This window comes from Anomaloglossus baeobatrachus, chromosome 3 (assembly GCF_048569485.1).
Source record: "Anomaloglossus baeobatrachus isolate aAnoBae1 chromosome 3, aAnoBae1.hap1, whole genome shotgun sequence".
In the NCBI taxonomy this organism is placed as follows: domain Eukaryota; kingdom Metazoa; phylum Chordata; class Amphibia; order Anura; family Aromobatidae; genus Anomaloglossus; species Anomaloglossus baeobatrachus.
Genome location: NC_134355.1, coordinates 439273451 through 439290826, shown reverse-complemented (window position 1 = coordinate 439290826; position 17376 = coordinate 439273451). Strand labels below are relative to the sequence as shown.

The 17376-nt window shown below is 42.8% G+C and overlaps 1 protein-coding gene across 1 annotated transcript in view; it reads left to right on the top strand.

The window, feature by feature from the left end:
* Nucleotides 1–17376, top strand: part of LOC142297263 (uncharacterized) — a 307434-nt gene that overhangs the window by 83929 nt on the left and 206129 nt on the right. The window contains 11 exon segments of the mRNA XM_075341518.1: nucleotides 2359–2499; nucleotides 2580–2708; nucleotides 3199–3404; nucleotides 5356–5434; nucleotides 6885–7061; nucleotides 7345–7446; nucleotides 8875–9111; nucleotides 9521–9661; nucleotides 10917–11095; nucleotides 16491–16650; nucleotides 16747–16845. Of these exon segments, the coding sequence (XP_075197633.1) occupies nucleotides 2359–2499; nucleotides 2580–2708; nucleotides 3199–3404; nucleotides 5356–5434; nucleotides 6885–7061; nucleotides 7345–7446; nucleotides 8875–9111; nucleotides 9521–9661; nucleotides 10917–11095; nucleotides 16491–16650; nucleotides 16747–16845 (1650 nt within the window).

Below are 17376 nucleotides of genomic sequence, written 5' to 3'. Positions count from 1 at the left end.
GACACCTGACACAAAATAAAAAATCTTTATTTCTTGCCTGAGATGGCAAGATTGGGAAGGCACTAAAAATACCTATTTAGATAGTTGACTGGCAAATTTTGATGTATGCACTAAAAAGTACCAATAACTAGAAAGATGGTCCCCTGGCAAAGTTTGAAGCGGCACTAAAAAGTTCCAATAGCTAGAAAGATGGTTCACTGGCAAATTTTGAGGAGGCACTAAAAAGTACCAATAACTAAAAGGATGGTTGACTGGCAAATTTTGAGGCAGCACTAAAAATTGTCAGTAACTAGAAAGATAGTTCACTTGCAAATTTTGAGGCAGCACTAAAAAGTACTAATACCTAGAAAGATGGTTCACTTGCAAATTTTGAGGCAGCACTAAAAAGTACCAATAGCTAGAATGATGGTTCACTGACAAATTTTAAGCAGGCACTGTAAAGTAAGCAATCCCTATTTTTATTATAAAATGCCAATTTTTAACACACATCTTTCCCTACACTGCACGTCCCTATTCTACACTATCACCTTCGACCCTATCTATCTCAACTAGATATGACTAAACCCCCAGCTAACCTGTTTATCAGCAGCAGCGGTAGCACCATCCCAAAGCTTTAACAATCACAAAAATTGTGCCGAAGCCACATGTCCACATTTCATATGTAAAGGGACCTGTGACTTAAGGCCCCGTCACACTAAGCAACATCGCTAGCAACATCGCTGCTAACGAACAACTTTTGTGACGTTGCTAGCGATGTTGCTGTGTGTGACATCCAGCAACAACCTGGCCCCTGCTGTGAGGTCGTTGGTTGTTGCTGAATGTCCTGGGCCATTTTTTAGTTGTTGCTGTCCTGCTGTGAAGCACAGATCGCTGTGTGTGACAGCGAGACAGCAACAACTAAATGTGCAGGCAGCAGGAGCCGGCTTCTGCAGAGGCTGGTAACCAATGTAAACATCGGGTAACCAAGAAGCCCTGTCCTTGGTTACCCAATATTTACCTTTGATACCAGCCTCCGCCGCTCTCACTGTCAGTGCCGGCTCCTGCTCTGTGCACATGTAGCTGCCGGACACATCGGGTTAATTAACCCGATGTGTGCTGTAGCTAGGAGAGCAGGGAGCCAGCGCTAAGCATTGTGCGCTGCTCCCTGCTCTGCGCACATTTAGCTGCAGCACACATCGGGTTAATTAACCCGATGTGTGCTGTAACTAGGAGAGCAGGGAGCCAGCGCTCAGTGTGCGCTGCTCCCTGTTCTCTGCTCTGTTCTGTAGCTCCGTGCACTGGTAACCAAGGTAAATATCGGGTTGGTTACCCGATATTTACCTTAGTTACCAAGCGCAGCATCTTCCACGCAGCGCTGGGGGCTGGTCACTGGTTGCTGGTGAGCTCACCAGCAACTCGTGTAGCCACGCTCCAGCGATCCCTGCCAGGTCAGGTTGCTGGTGGGATCGCTGGAGCGTCGCAGTGTGACATCTCACCAGCAACCTCCTAGCAACTTACCAGCGATCCCTATCGTTCTTGGGATCGCTGGTAAGTTGCTTAGTGTGACTGGACCTATAGGAAACTAATGACACAAGCCCTAGTGTCTGACCTTGTGGATGTTTTCTATGCCATGATTGGCTGAAGGAAACCCCACAAATAACGTTAAGAAAAAAACATGCGCTGTTCCTCTGGCCTCTCCCCACCCCTACCCTCATTAAACACATCCCCCATTCATTAGACAGAACCACAATCCTATCCAAAAGCATAATATGTTATTATAAAAACAGTTTGGAAACCGCGAACAGTTACTGAACATTACTGATCTATCGGGTACCAAAACTTGAACCGAACATGGAAATGTAGGTAAAAAATTTGAAATCGTCAAACATGAACCAAACACGTTCGCTCATCTCTAATCCTAAAATCCAGATCTACAAATAGTCTCTGGCTGCCATTTAGTCTCCAAGTACAAATTTCATTTTCTAAAATAAGTATATACTGTATATAGAGAACCTCCTTCTAGTATTAATTGTATTGTTTTGTATTCATTTTGTTATATTAAATTTGTTTTACGTTCTTTTTGTATTTCACCTTATTATCATTGCTAATTTAAAATACAATATGTAAGGCCATATTCAAATCTTATGAATTCCACAAAATATTCATTGTTTGTACTAAAGAGACAGAAATTAGCTGCATTGATTTTTAGAGGACCAAAGGTATGTACCAAACCACAGCAAGAATTATCTGTAGATTTCTGCTGCAGATTATTTTCAAAATGTACAATTGATTTGGCAAAAACAATTCTTGTAATATAATATATTTTATTCTGCAGTCTATTTATGGAATAATTTCTTATATAAATATCTTTACTTTCAGGAGAGTCAAGCTATATCAAACTTTTCCGCAGCACATTTCCTAACTGGTACAATGCTAGTGTCAGATGTGTATATTACCGCAAGAATCAGTTCTTGGAGGGTTTCCAGGAACGGACATGGACTTTTCATTCATTAAGTAATAGTGAGTAAGAAGACTTATTAAAAAGCAACAACGCTGCTTGTAAGAACGATGCAATGAAAAGAATATGTTTTATCTCCTAGATGTACTAGATGCCGAGCTTCAGGCATACGACTGGTGCTGCAATGATGTAGATGATCCTCAGTTCTGCACTATGTACAAGCAGAAGAGACCACCGATTAACTGCCAAACCTACAGGCCACAAAGACCAGGTAAATGAGATACCAACCAATCATTTATATAGTCGAATATGTAAATTATTTTCCTGACAGCCAATAAAATAATGAAACCAAGGTTAATAAAAATAAACTTGTCAATATAACCAACTGTTTCTAATGGCTCACTTTTCTCTCACATATCACCCTTATAAACGACATGTCACAGACTACATTTATGATCAATACATTTGATGAAAACATCAAATAACACGAATAATATCTTGTTATCATGTGGAAGTGTGAACAGTTATGGCAGTGAAGGAATACTGAAGAAATCTTATAGAATTTTACCATTTTTAGCAGCTTTATTTTTACTTTTAAATAATGCGCTTTTTATTTAACTATCCACTTTAGAAAAAACTACATGTATTTTATCATCCAGAATTTTGTAAGAAATTATCTTTGCTCATGATAGCTTTTATCAGCAATAATTGCAACACTGAAACAACAAAAAGCTATGCAGTTTTTTAATTCTTTGTTACAGGATGGATGTTTGGAGATCCTCACATTATGACTCTCGATGGGTTAAACTACACATTCAATGGGCTTGGAGATTTTATCCTTCTTAATGCATCGGACACAGACATCTCTTTAGTTCTACAAGGTCGTACAGTTCAGACTGAAGCAGCAAATGCCACCAACTTTCAGGCCTTCGCCGTGCAATACACATCAAGGAATGCAAGTGTTAAAGTGAGTATCAGAATAACTATGCAGAAAAATGTTAGGCAAAGCTTCAGGTGTCATACTGTCTGGCTTTAAACAGTCACTGTCATGTCTGTCATAACATTGTGTTTTTACCCCATGTGTCACCTTTTTTGTCTTATATTGATGAAGTAATGCATTTGAAAAAAGGTGCAGACTTTGGGCCATGACGGCTCTGCACTCCTTTGCCAGAGAGAGCCACTGCTTGAAGACCACTTCTTGCAGGGTGTGCTGCACTTACTGTACTCTTTAGGGCAGTGTCCATCACTCTGCAGCCAGTCGCCATCTTGGATATAATAGATAGACACAGGACACTGGAGAACTCTTGGCAAAATAACTGTAAATGGTTTATTAATTCTTCCACCTTCACGACAGACATGGTCACATTTATCTGGTTCTGATGCCACTGTTTCCCAGGGTTCTCCATCTAGCCTATCCCGCTGCCTTGGACCTAATCTTCCAGCTGCCAGGCCTTTGCTCCGCTTCCCCCCTCTTCTTCTCTCCATGGCTACCTGTGGTCCACTCACTGCCGTCTAGTCCCTGGACACTTTTAAGCCCATCCTTAGGTGAGCCGTAGGCTCCAGACCATTGGAGGATACCTCTGAGTAACCCAACAGACCAAAGTTACAAGGTCAAATCCTCACTGCAGGAACCCCTCTTTAGAACTCCTTCCATACAGGCTTGTCTCTACAACCAACCCTTTGGCCATCTGTCAATCCTCCCAACTTTGCCCTCAGTTCCATCTGTAACCAGGAAGTATCTGATACTGCAATATCTATTACTAACAAAGTCTATCTACATAAAAGTCCTTATCTTTACCTTACACTACATACTAGTTAACATTCCTATATTCTACCCTAAAGTTTATCTAATACACTTTACCAAACATTGCTAACACATTTATAACACATAACAGATAGCACTTTACACTACCAAATACATACTGTAATTATTACAGCACAATACGCTAAGGGGTACTTTGCATGTTTCGACATGGCAAATAGCAAATGCTAGCGATGCCGAGCGCGATAGCCCCCGCCCCCATCGCACATACGATATGTAGTGCGAGCTGCTGTAGCGAACATTATCGCTACGACAGCTTCACATGCACAAACCTTGTCAGCAACGTCCCTGTGACTGCCGAAGAATCCCTCCTTCAAGGAGGCGGTGCGTTCAGCGTCACAGCGACGTCACCGCGACATCACTAAGCGGCCGGCCAATAGAAGCGGAGGGGCGGAGATGAGCGGGATCTCGCCCACCTTCTCCCTTCTGCATTGCCGGTGGACGGCGGGCGCAGGTAAGGAGATGTTTGTCAGTCCTGCGGCTTCACACACAGCAATGGGTGGAGCTGCAGGAACGACAAACAACATCGTAATTGCGGACGCACCGACATTATGAAAATGAACGACGTGACACAGATCAACGATTTTTGACTGTTTCACGCTCGTTCATCTTCTCTCCTAGGCTTTACACGTTGCGACGTTGTTACCGGCGCCGGATGTGCGTCACTTTCGATTTGACCCTGACGATATCGCAGTAGCGATGGCGCAACGTGCAAAGTACACCTTACAATTGATTTTACCATGCTTCAGTACTAGGTGGTGATGGCCATTACACAGTCTCTGATCTACTACATCAGGGAATCACATCCTCCAGAACCAGCACAGTCCATATAAATCACACTTGACATAATACACACAGAACAGTATAAAATTCAGTAGGAGTGGGGGCAACATGACTACCTCCAATACTTGTTCTTATTTGACTTCTGGCCACATCTACTGTTGGTGGCATCAAATACTTTTCACATATCTGTAAAATGCATCACTATTATTGATAGATAAAGCAACATGGAATAGAAACATGAGAATTCCAGAAGTGTGTTTTGATAATTGCCATTATTTTAGAGCATAACATATATTTTTTTAACATCACATAGGTGGAGTGGTATCTGCGTACGTCTAACAGTATTGATACTTTCCTTGATGGTCAGGAAGTGTTATTCAGTTATTCAGAAGGTAAGTATATATACACCAGGTCTTGGATATTACTCATTTCTTTGTCTTTCTATACACTAGCACCAAAGTAGAATTGGAGGCAGATCCAATTGCCCCATCATTCTATCACCTTCTAAGATAGCAGATTTGGGAAAATGAATAACACTTTGACATTAGTGCCTCTGTTCTTAAGCCTCCATATGACTATTCAGACTTAAAATTTGGTATATTATTTTATGATCAAAATTATTAGTTAACAGTTTTACAAATTAGAGATCATTGATGACTTAATGGAGTTTCCCATCTTAGGCCTCCGACACACATCCGTGCCGCCGATACGTGTTTGGTATGTTTTTGCACGTACCGGCGGCATGGAGACACGTACACAAATGCTACCCTATGGTAGCAGGCACACACACGTAAAACCACACGGAACGTGTGTCCATGTCCGTTTGTACATGTGTGCATTTTCCAACATGCTGACATGTCCGTTTTTCTCTGGCAGCACGGGTGTCACACGGCCCGCACCCGTACCACACGGATGTAGTGTGTATGCGGTCACGTGTGGCATGCGCCGGAGAAAACTCACGTGTCAGAGAAAAAAATAACAAATCTTTACTCACCTTCTCCAGCCCTCTTGTCTCTGCCACTGCTTTCACTTGCTTCTGACCGCTGCTCATTATGCTCATTTAATAATCACTTTACTGCGGCGGAAGCGGCAGCAGCGGGGAGTCGGCAGGGCTGGAGACCGAAGATCAGAACCCTGGACAGCAGCAAGGACCACGTGAGTATGCAAATTACCGGTTCTCCGTGTGTTATCGCGGATAGCACACGGAGAACACACGTGGCCCGCACGTTTCGGAGACACGTATTTACCTACACCCAACACGCAGGGAAAATACATGTCTCGCGGCACGTGTGTGATTTTCACGTGAGTGTGGCAGAGGACTCAGACAGAGAAAAAGTCAAATATGTCATTTGGAGAATCCACCTGCGTGAAAAAAGAAAGAGTCAGCCACATGAGTATTCTTCTCTCTCAATTTATGAGCAGAACATGCCTGATATTACAAACCCCATTTAAGTTTAACATGGATATATAAATTGTAAGGTACAAATGAAAAGCAGTAATAATTTGACTCTACTAATTAAAGCATTGACTTCTGATTGTAAAATTTTTATTTAGTCACAACAGTTATTACTCACATTTCTAGTTTCTTGCAATATAGTTTATGATTTAATTCATATTTTAGCTTAATAGTTCAGGCTACAAATGGAGTAAGGTTTTTTTTTTTATTAATTTCAGTTCCATCATACTCAAAAGTATCTTTATTATTGTTTTTCTAAGTCATTTTCATACTCTATAAAAATTATATGTGTTTAAAAGGATAACCTGTAAAATAAATTAAATGAGGGTTTATGGACCAAGAAACAATCACTTATAATCAATATTGTAAATTCTCTTCGTTTCTAGACATGGAAGCCAATATTAATGACACCAATTTAGCCGTCTTCTTTAAAAATGATAGCTCAATGATCACTGCAACCTTTGAAGGTTCTCTCTCGGTACAAGTGTCAGCCCAGTCTAATATGCTAACTGCTGTATCCAGTCTTCCCAATAGCTTCCTGAACAATACCAAAGGACTGCTGGGTAAGTGCCATCCTTTTGGTTCTATGTAACCATAGTAAGTTTAAATAAAAAGTTATTACAAAATTTGCTCTTTCCCTTCTCCATATAGATAAGCAAATATGTCATAATTTATTTTTACACAATTCTACTTTCAGCCGGTTCTGTTTCAGACATAATATTTCCCCTCTGTACCCCTTTATATTTATATATATATTGGTGTTGAAAGCCCCCTATTTAATACTGTTTTTATTAAATTAATTGGTTGTAGAATTCTAGACTGTAATTACAATGTATCTTTTTGTAGGTACGTGGAATAATGACCAGAGTGATGATTTCTTCTTCAATAATGGCTCAATGATTCCTATCACCAGCTCAGAAAAAGACATTTTCTACTATGGAATGGAGTGTAAGTAATGCATTAGATTGAGGATATTGGGCAGATTTCCATTGTAGAATTACATAGTAACATCTGTCAGAGTAAAACTAAATACCAGGCAGTCAATAGAATGAACATTTTATCCCAGAACATGGCCCCAATGTATGTCACTTTACCCAATCTGCTCTTTTATATTGGAACACCAAAAATTGTACTGAGGGTATTATGCATCTTTTGGTATAACATTCAGTAAGTAAGAGCTACAAAACACCATTTCTAACTACATGGCTAGAACTGGATTGTGCTTGTAAATTCAAGCAACTTTCCAATTTACTTAATAATAAAATTCCAATGCTAGCCACATATGAGCAGTGTTTACAAGTTCTTTTCTAGTGAGCTTGAAAGCACAGCATGGAGATCACTGGAGAGAACTGTCAGCTACTAATATCACCCAGCTGTAATGCTGCTGTGCTTCCGATGCTGTGGAGGCACAGGTATCTCACATAGAAGCAATGCGAGCTCACAGTTCAGGCTGACAGCTCAACAATATTGCTGGTCCAAACTATCAATCAATCAGGAGCATCCGTACCCCAGCAATTAGGAAACCATGAGTTTGGAGAGTGGTTCGTTTCTGCTGAAGATGACCTAAATTCTTTAATCACATTTTTACCGAGTCATATTGTAAGAACATTACGTTCAATGGATATTAGAACAACATCTCCACAGGCCTCCTGAGTCCTGAAAACTGGACACCGTAGTCGATAAGTCTGAAAGACATTATTACAGCAATGTTATCACATTATCAGATATCATTATGGTTTGGTAACTCAGCTTTACTAATTACCTGGAAAATTCAATCAAATGGAACTTTTTGTATGTCATAGATACAAGGAGAGATCTGTCAATCACTTTGCAGCAACTCTGGCAATGCTCGGCTGGGGGCATCACTGGGCTAATCTTATCTTCGGTTATCCTACCTAGCTAAAATGAAAGTTTATTCTGCCAAAGCAATATAGAGAATATTAAACCTGACTGCAGTCATGTAGACAGGCTCTGGATTTGCGCTGCCCATGGTTTTGGTAGCATAAATCAGATGACAGGTTTCTTTTAAAGTGAAGAGCCTATTGATTTTTCAATCAAACTGTCATAGATTAAATGATAGCTGTAATGTTATTTGTCACAAGGTTTGAGAAATACGCCAGTAGTTAGTAACAGAAATGAAATTCAAATTCATCAGATAAAGTGATGGCTAGACTATACTATGCTGTACTATATACTATAGAGCTGTAAAGCTGAACCTGTGACAGACCAGGTATTACAGAGCTCCAAGAGTGTCCATAGTAGGGCATAGATGAGCAGATTTCTCACCCAGATACATTATACTTTGTGTAGATTATATTTATATGTACTGTAAAATGGTGAGAGCTATATTCTGAGATACATGTCTGTGCTACACAGGGAAAGTCAGCGAGAACAACTTGTTTACGGAACCACCCGCACAAGAGAAAGACTCATTCACCCCAGTATTCCTCGGTGATTTGAGAAATCAATATGAAGAGAAGTATGCAGAACTGGAGGGGACTTGTGGTGGTAAAACTGAATGTATATATGATGCCCTGGTCACAAATAATACAGAACTCGGCTTAGCAACAATGAAAGTTTCACTACAACTGGAGGAAACCAATATTCTTTTACGTAAGTATCTTTTCTTTTATCTTTTTGCATTGCACCTATTATTTGATAAGGGTAATACAATATATTATACTATCTTGCTCCTTGGGCTTTAAATCACTTATTACAGAAAGGAATGGTTCCTCCTGCACATTATGTAGGTAATAGTGAGTAGTCTAGAATTATTGTTGTGTTAATGGAGAGCAGCAACAAGATATCAATATACAAATGTAGACATGCAATGACCCGTGGCTTGATTTTGCAGTGCAGTAATGATGAGCGCTGTACTTATGTAATATAGATGATGACTCAGGGAATAATTGCTCTCAGACTTAGCACAAAACATTATTTTGTATGTTAATATTTTACACAAAAAGACCGTATAGTACATACAGTAACAGCAATCTACATTACCTCGTTCTTGTGTTTTCAGATGCCGCCGCTCCACTGATTACTGGAAGTTCGACTATTGAAGGCTTTATAAATACTCCTGTTACAGCACAGTATTCTACTAATGGCACAGGAGTTTTTTTCTCTTCTGATCCTGATACAAATACCGACATTGATCTGACTGGTGAGTGATTCTTCTCATTTCATATCACTTGTATGAGCATAGATTGCCTTTGACCAGAAAGTCTTTGCATAAAAAAAATATTTATTTACTGTAAACTTAAAGCATAACCACCATTTTTAGTTTGTATTTCATAAATGAATAGCACACATGAAAATAATTAACTGTGTAATATATCTGATCAGACAAATCTGCTTCTTTCTCTGCCAGAATGGGTCAGTCATCAAAATTCTCCATTTTGAGGTCAAATCTGTATTCAGATTTCCCATTACTGACATAGAAGCTCATTAATACCAACTGCCATCTCCTATGTAGATGGAAGAGGGAGGAGGGGTGGAGCTCTGCCTCTAGCTCCACCCTCTACCTTTAGTTCTTTCTTCTACCTCTAACTCCTCCCTCTCCCTTTAGCTCCTCCCTTGTCCCATTGACATAAAATCGCATCAGTAATAACTGCCATCTCCTATCTCAGTAATGGGAAAGTTTTCACTGAATACAGATTTTACCTCAGAATTGAGAAATTTGATACTGGCTAATAAATTCTTGCAGAGAAAGAAATCTGTCTGATAAGCTACTTTGTAATATATCTTATTTTCATATGCACTATTAATTTATGAAATGAAAATGACAGTTACACTTTAATTATCATTACATCTTGTTCCTGAATATCAAAAAGACTGATCTGCACATCCAACAAATGTGAACAAGGGGCTAGCTGAAAAAACATTGCAACTACAAAATATATACAGCTGCACACTAAAATGCTAACAATGAAAAAGGGAAACTCTAGTATTGCTTTACAGCTATAGGAATATTTGAAAAAAGAGACACTTAGCTTATGTATTGGCCAATGCATCTTGTTCATGACATTATGTATACATTATGGTGCTTTTTTTTTTACATTATTTTGAAAGAGGAAAATGACTGCAAAATATGGCTACACCATTTTTTTTTCTTTTCTGTAACCATCAACTTAAATATTATTCTAAACAAACTTGAAATGTTTTTTTTTCTCATTTATTACTTGAGAAATATTGGAGCAATAAAAAGGTTATAAATATGAAAGCAGATTAAAAAGCCAAAGAGACAATAGGGGTAAAATGTGTTAACAAATGGAAAAGATAAATGTATAGGAAAAACATAAACCTCATCATAAAAGAAATATTGCAGAATTTTTAATTATTGTCACAAATGCATATTAACAAATAAATAAAAAAGTACATCATTTTTTGTAATACGATTTTTTTTATTTTTGTAAAAGAAAATGGAAATTTGACGTGGACACCGACGAGCAATGACAGCTTTACCTTCATTCTTATAGCAACTGACTCCCAAAACCTTTCATCCAGTTTACAGCTGTCCTTCGTTCTATGTGCTTGTAGTATGGAATCTGAGTGTAATTATACTCAAACCACTAAAGTCAATGGAAGTTCTCTCTCTGTAAGTAGCAGAAAATATTACATGATTCACTTACTGTGTTCTTTAGCTATTTGTTCCTAGACTTTCCTGTGATCAGGCATATATATTTCTTTTTACTGTAACAACCTGGATGTCTTTGGCCCAAGAGAGGATTAGAAGATCCTTAAGTGAACTTAAGGCTACTTTACACACTGCGATATCGGTCCCGATACCACTAGTGTGGGTACCCGCCCCCATCTGTTGCGCGACACGGGCATATCGCTGCCCGTGCCGCACAACATCGCCCAGAGCCGTCACACATACTTACCTGTCCGGCGACGTCGCTGTGACCGGCGAACCGCCTCCTTTCTAAGGGGGCGGTCCGTGCGGCGTCACAGCGACGTCACTGAAACGTCACTGAACCGCCGCCCAATCGCAGCGGAGGGGCGGAGATGAGCGGGACGTAACATCCCGCCCACCTCCTTCCTTCCGCATAGCGGCCGGGAGGCAGGTAGGGAGAGCTTCCTCGCTCCTGCGGCGTCACACGCAGCGATGTGTGATGCCGCAGGAACGACGAACAACCTCGTTACTGCTGAAGTAACGATAATTGGGAATGGACCCCCGTGTCGCCGATTAGCGATTTTGCACTGTTTTGCAACGATGCAAAATCGCTAATCGATGTCACACGCAACGGCATCGCTAATGCGGCCGGATGTGCGTCACGAATTCCGTGACCCCAACGACTCCGCATTAGCGATGTCGTAGCGTGTAAAGCCCGCTTAAGGGTCTGATACAAAAAGTATTTACGTTATCTCACAATACTATATTACAAAGGACCAGATTTCAATTTACTAACATTAACATTTACTAAAAACCAGCAGTCTTGGTTTTTTTCTTGTTTTTTCTTTAAATGAAATGACATTTATATTGTTATGTGACTGGTACTGCATATTTCCCATCACCTCTCACAAATTGAGTATTTTAGTATCTATATATATAATTGCCTTATTCTGTCTGTCTGTCTGTCTGTCTGTCTGTCTTGCTCCAAAATTGTGTCCTTATGGTGACACAAAGCTGATTGGCCGCTGGGCTCGCCATGGCCCCGCCCCCCCGCACACATTGGCCGCTCGCCTCGCCTCGGCTCCGCCCCCCACGGATTGGTCGCTTGCCTCGGCCTGGCCCCGCCCTCTGCATGGATTGGCCACTCGCCCCGGCCTTCCGCACGCATCGCCAGACATAACCTTGCGCTGCTGGGATCGTGACGGAGCCGGTGAACGCTGGTAACCATTATACACATCGGGTAACTAAGGTCCCTTAATTACCCGATGTGTATCATAGTTACCAGTGTACACCGGCTCCGTCATGATCCCAGCAGCGCCAGACATAACCTTGCGATGCTGGGATCTTGACGGAGCCGGTGAACGCTGGTAACCATTATACACATCGGGTAACTAAGGTCCCTTAGTTACCCGATGTGTATCATAGTTACCAGTGTACACCGGCTCCGTCACGATCCCAGCAGCGCAAGAGATAACCTTGCGATGCTGGGATCTTGACGGAGCCGGTGAACGCTGGTAACCATTATAGACATCGGGTAACTAAGGTCCCTTAGTTACCCGATGTGTATCATAGTTACCAGTGTACACCGGCTCCGTCACGATCCCAGCAGCGCCAGACATAACCTTGCGATGCTGGGATCTTGACGGAGCCGGTGAACACTGGTAACCATTATACACATCGGGTAACGAAGGTCCCTTAGTTACCCGATGTGTATCATAGTTACCAGTGTACACCGGCTCCGTCAGGATCGCAGCAGCACCAGACATAACCTTGCGATGCTTGGATCTTGACGGAGCCAGTGAACCCTGGTAACCATTATACACATCAGGTAACTAAGGTCCCTTAATTACCCGATGTGTATCATAGTTGCCAGTGTACACCGGCTCCGTCATGATCCCAGCAGCGCCAGACATAACCTTGCGATACTGGGATCTTGACGGAGCCGGTGAATGCTGGTAACCATTATACACATCGGGTAACTAAGGTCCCTTAGTTACCCGATGTGTATCATAGTTACCAGTGTACACCGGCTCCGTCACGATCCCAGCAGCGCCAGACATAACCTTGCGATGCTGGGATCTTGACGGAGCCGGTGAACGCTGGTAACCATTATACACATCGGGTAACTAAGGTCCCTTAGTTACCCGATGTGTATCATAGTTACCAGTGTACACTGGCTCCGTCACGATCCCAGCAGCGCAAGAGATAACCTTGCGATGCTGGGATCTTGACGGAGCCGGTGAACGCTGGTAACCATTATACACATCGGGTAACTAAGGTCCCTTAGTTACCCGATGTGTATCATAGTTACCAGTGTACACCGGCTCCGTCACGATCCCAGCAGCGCAAGAGATAACCTTGCGATGCTGGGATCTTGACGGAGCCGGTGAACGCTGGTAACCATTATACACATCGGGTAACTAAGGTCCCTTAGTTACCCGATGTGTATCATAGTTACCAGTGTACACCGGCTCCGTCACGATCCCAGCAGCGCCAGACATAACCTTGCGATGCTGGGATCTTGACGGAGCCGGTGAACGCTGGTAACCATTATACACATCGGGTAACGAAGGTCCCTTAGTTACCCGATGTGTATCATAGTTACCAGTGTACACCGGCTCCGTCAGGATCCCAGCAGCACCAGACATAACCTTGCGATGCTTGGATCTTGACGGAGCCGGTGAACGCTGGTAACCATTATACACATCAGGTAACTAAGGTCCCTTAATTACCCGATGTGTATCATAGTTACCAGTGTACACCGGCTCTGTCACGATCCCAGGAGCGCCAGAGATAACCTTGCGATGCTTGGATCTTGACGGAGCCGGTGAACGCTGGTAACCATTATACACATCGGGTAACTAAGGTCCCTTAGTTACCCGATGTGTATCATAGTTACCAGTGTACACCGGCTCTGTCACGATCCCAGCAGCGCCAGACATAACCTTGCGATGCTGGGATCTTGACGGAGCCGGTGAACGCTGGTAACCATTATACACAATGGGTAACGAAGGTCCCTTAGTTACCCGATGTGTATCATAGTTACCAGTGTACACCAGCTCCGTCAGGATCCCAGCAGCGCCAGACATAACCTTGCGATGCTGGGATCTTGACGGAGCCGGTGAACGCTGGTAACCATTATACACATCGGGTAACTAAGTTCCCTTAGTTACCCGATGTGTATCATAGTTACCAGCGTACATCGGCTCCCGGTACACATGTGCAGGGAGCCGGCATTATACTCCTCTCCCCCCAGGACTACTCCTCCTATTATAGTCCTCCTATTATACTCCTCTCTGAGTATAATTGGAGAACTATTATAGCATGGGGGATGGAGCACGATGGGGTGCGCAGCATGGGGGATGTAGCACGATGGGGGGTGCGCAGCATGTGGGATGGAGCACGATGGGGAGTGTGCAGCATGGAGGATGGAGCACGATGGGGAGTGCGCAGCATGGGGGATGGAGCACGATAGGGAGTGCGCAGCATGGCGGATGGAGCACGATGGGGGGTGTGCAGCATCGGGGATGGAGCACGATGGGGAATGCGCATCATAGGAGATGGAGCACGATGGGAGGTGGGAAGCATGGGGGATGGAGCACGATGGGGGGTGCGCAGCATGGGGGATGGAGCACGATGGGGAATGCGCAGCATAGGGATTGGAGCACGATGGGAGGTGGGCAGCATGGGGGATGGGGCACGATGGGGGGTGCGCAGCATGGGGGATGGAGCACGATGGGGAATGCGCAGCATAGGGGAGGGAGCACGATGGGAGGTGCACAGCATGGGGGATGGAGCACGATGGGAGGTGCACACCTCCCCCCAACACACACACACAACACACCACACACACACTGGGAACCACAAACACTGCCATACACAGACACCCACACACACAGACAACGCCGCACACACACAACACCCAACACACAAACACTGCGGCATACATAATAATACGCACATACCGCACAACACACACATTGCACAAAACATACCTCCCCCAAAACACACCACACCCACACAAACCGCGCAACACACACACACAACGCTACAGACACACAGCGCTCCACAAACAACGCAACACACGCAACACACATACAACACCGCTCTCACCCCCCGCCACACCCAGACAACACCCAGAACATGTACAGCGCCCTACACAAACACTTGGTAACTACACACAACAACATCTATATATATATATAACAAAAATCATACATGAACTACACAATACGTAAATTCTAGAATACCCGATGCGTAGAATCGGGCCACCTTCTAGTATTAATATAATCTTTCAGGTGTGCTATAAATTATATGTGTTGCTGCCATACATGAACTATTCCGATTGAAACTATATTTGGACTTAAGGCCCCGTCACACACAACGAGATCGCTAACGAGATCGTTGCTGAGTCACAGTTTCTGTGATGTAGTAACGATCTTGCCAGCAATCTCGTTATGTGGGACACCTACCAGCGATCAGGCCCCTGCTGTGAGACCGCTAGTCGTTACCGAATGGTCCGGACCATTTTCTTCAAAGGCGATGTCCTGCAGGGCAGGACGCATCGCTGTGTTGACGCCTACCAACGACCTCCTAACGACCTCGTTAACGACTGCGAACTCATACACGTAGGCGTGCATTGTGAGTCGCCTTTTCCATGCCCCTTCAGTTCCGATTGGTGGCCGCTACTGCGTTGTGAACAATTTTGAGACCCCCAAAAGATGCCTACCGTGTCCAGGGAGTATAGCTGTCTGAAGAACCATTGAAATCCGGGTGGAATCGCAACTACGATCCGAAAAACAGCACGCAACTGGGAACAAATGAACTGGGGATGAATGAATCCGGGTTGAGTCGCAGCTATGATCCTCAAAGCAAGATGATAACAGCAACAAAGGATGAAGCACTACTATGTTGCCTTTTAAAGGTCGGCCGTCCAATCAGAACACAGTAGCGGCCATCAATCAGAGCTGAGGGGCGCAGAAAAGGTGACGCATATGCATGCCTACGTGTCTTACATCTTCAAACACTACGCCCCTATTCTATAAGGTCTGACTGTGTGACATCTCACCAGCGACCTCCCAGCGACTTATCAGCGATGTGTGTGACAGGGCCTTTATCTATTTGTCCTACAGCTCTGTGCAGACTAACAGATCAGCCAAAGGGTCATATATCTATGTCTCCTTCAGTTTGATGTATGAACACAATGATTGGCTGCATCTTGTGTACATTGTGATATCGGGGATATCAGATGTGGAGAATATGTCTATAATCTCCTCTACAATCAGAGATGACACATTGTAATAACACAACAAGCTCCACACAAGATTTTAGGAGTTTCCAGGAACTATTTTTATTTATTTTATATTTATTATTACAGATCCTGAGCTGTGACTGCTCTAATAATTACTCTGGGGATTTCTGTGAGACTCCTCCTGATCTGTGTGCTGACGGCTGCTTCCCTGGTGCATCCTGTAACACTTCTACTGGTTGTGGAGCCTGTCCTACTGGATTTACTGGGGATGAATCACACTGTTCAGGTATGTCCTGCATTCTTTTTCTGTAACTTATATGGTAAATTATTCTTAATAGCTCATCAGCATACATATATTATATTGTCTTGTATTGATCCACAGATATTGATGAATGTGAAAGTAACTCCACATGTTCACCAGATGCTTTGTGTCAAAATGAGATAGGAAACTTTACATGTATCTGTGAAGCTGGATTTACAGGTAAGACATTACACTACACCTAATAATATGTTAAAATGATTAAAGGGTTATTCCCATCTCCAAGATCCTATGCTAATATCTAGCAGCTTAGGGATCCATGGCTACTACCAGGTGCAAGTAACTAACTAACTGTCAGTATATGAGTGGAAGTAACCATGGATACCTAAGCTGCAATGCCCTGCACATGAGGTAAGAGACATGGCTATATCAGGAGAACTATAACTGGAAGTATTTGCTATTATTATTATTATTACACCTTCTATATATTGGGATAGGATCTTGGAGATGGGAATGACCCTTTAAATTAAGTCAACATATGACTGTAATCTTGGTCAGCAACCTTTGGTATGAGACATCCGCCATATTTTCCTAGTACAATTTGTTTGCCTCAGGTGGGTGGGATATTGGCTGCTAAAGTATGATAGTTAGAAAGGCTGAGTGCGAAGGGACATTATGACTGAGACCATAAGGCTGGCACACTGTACTACTTTTTTTTCCCAAATAACTTTGTTTAGGGTATAAATGATATTG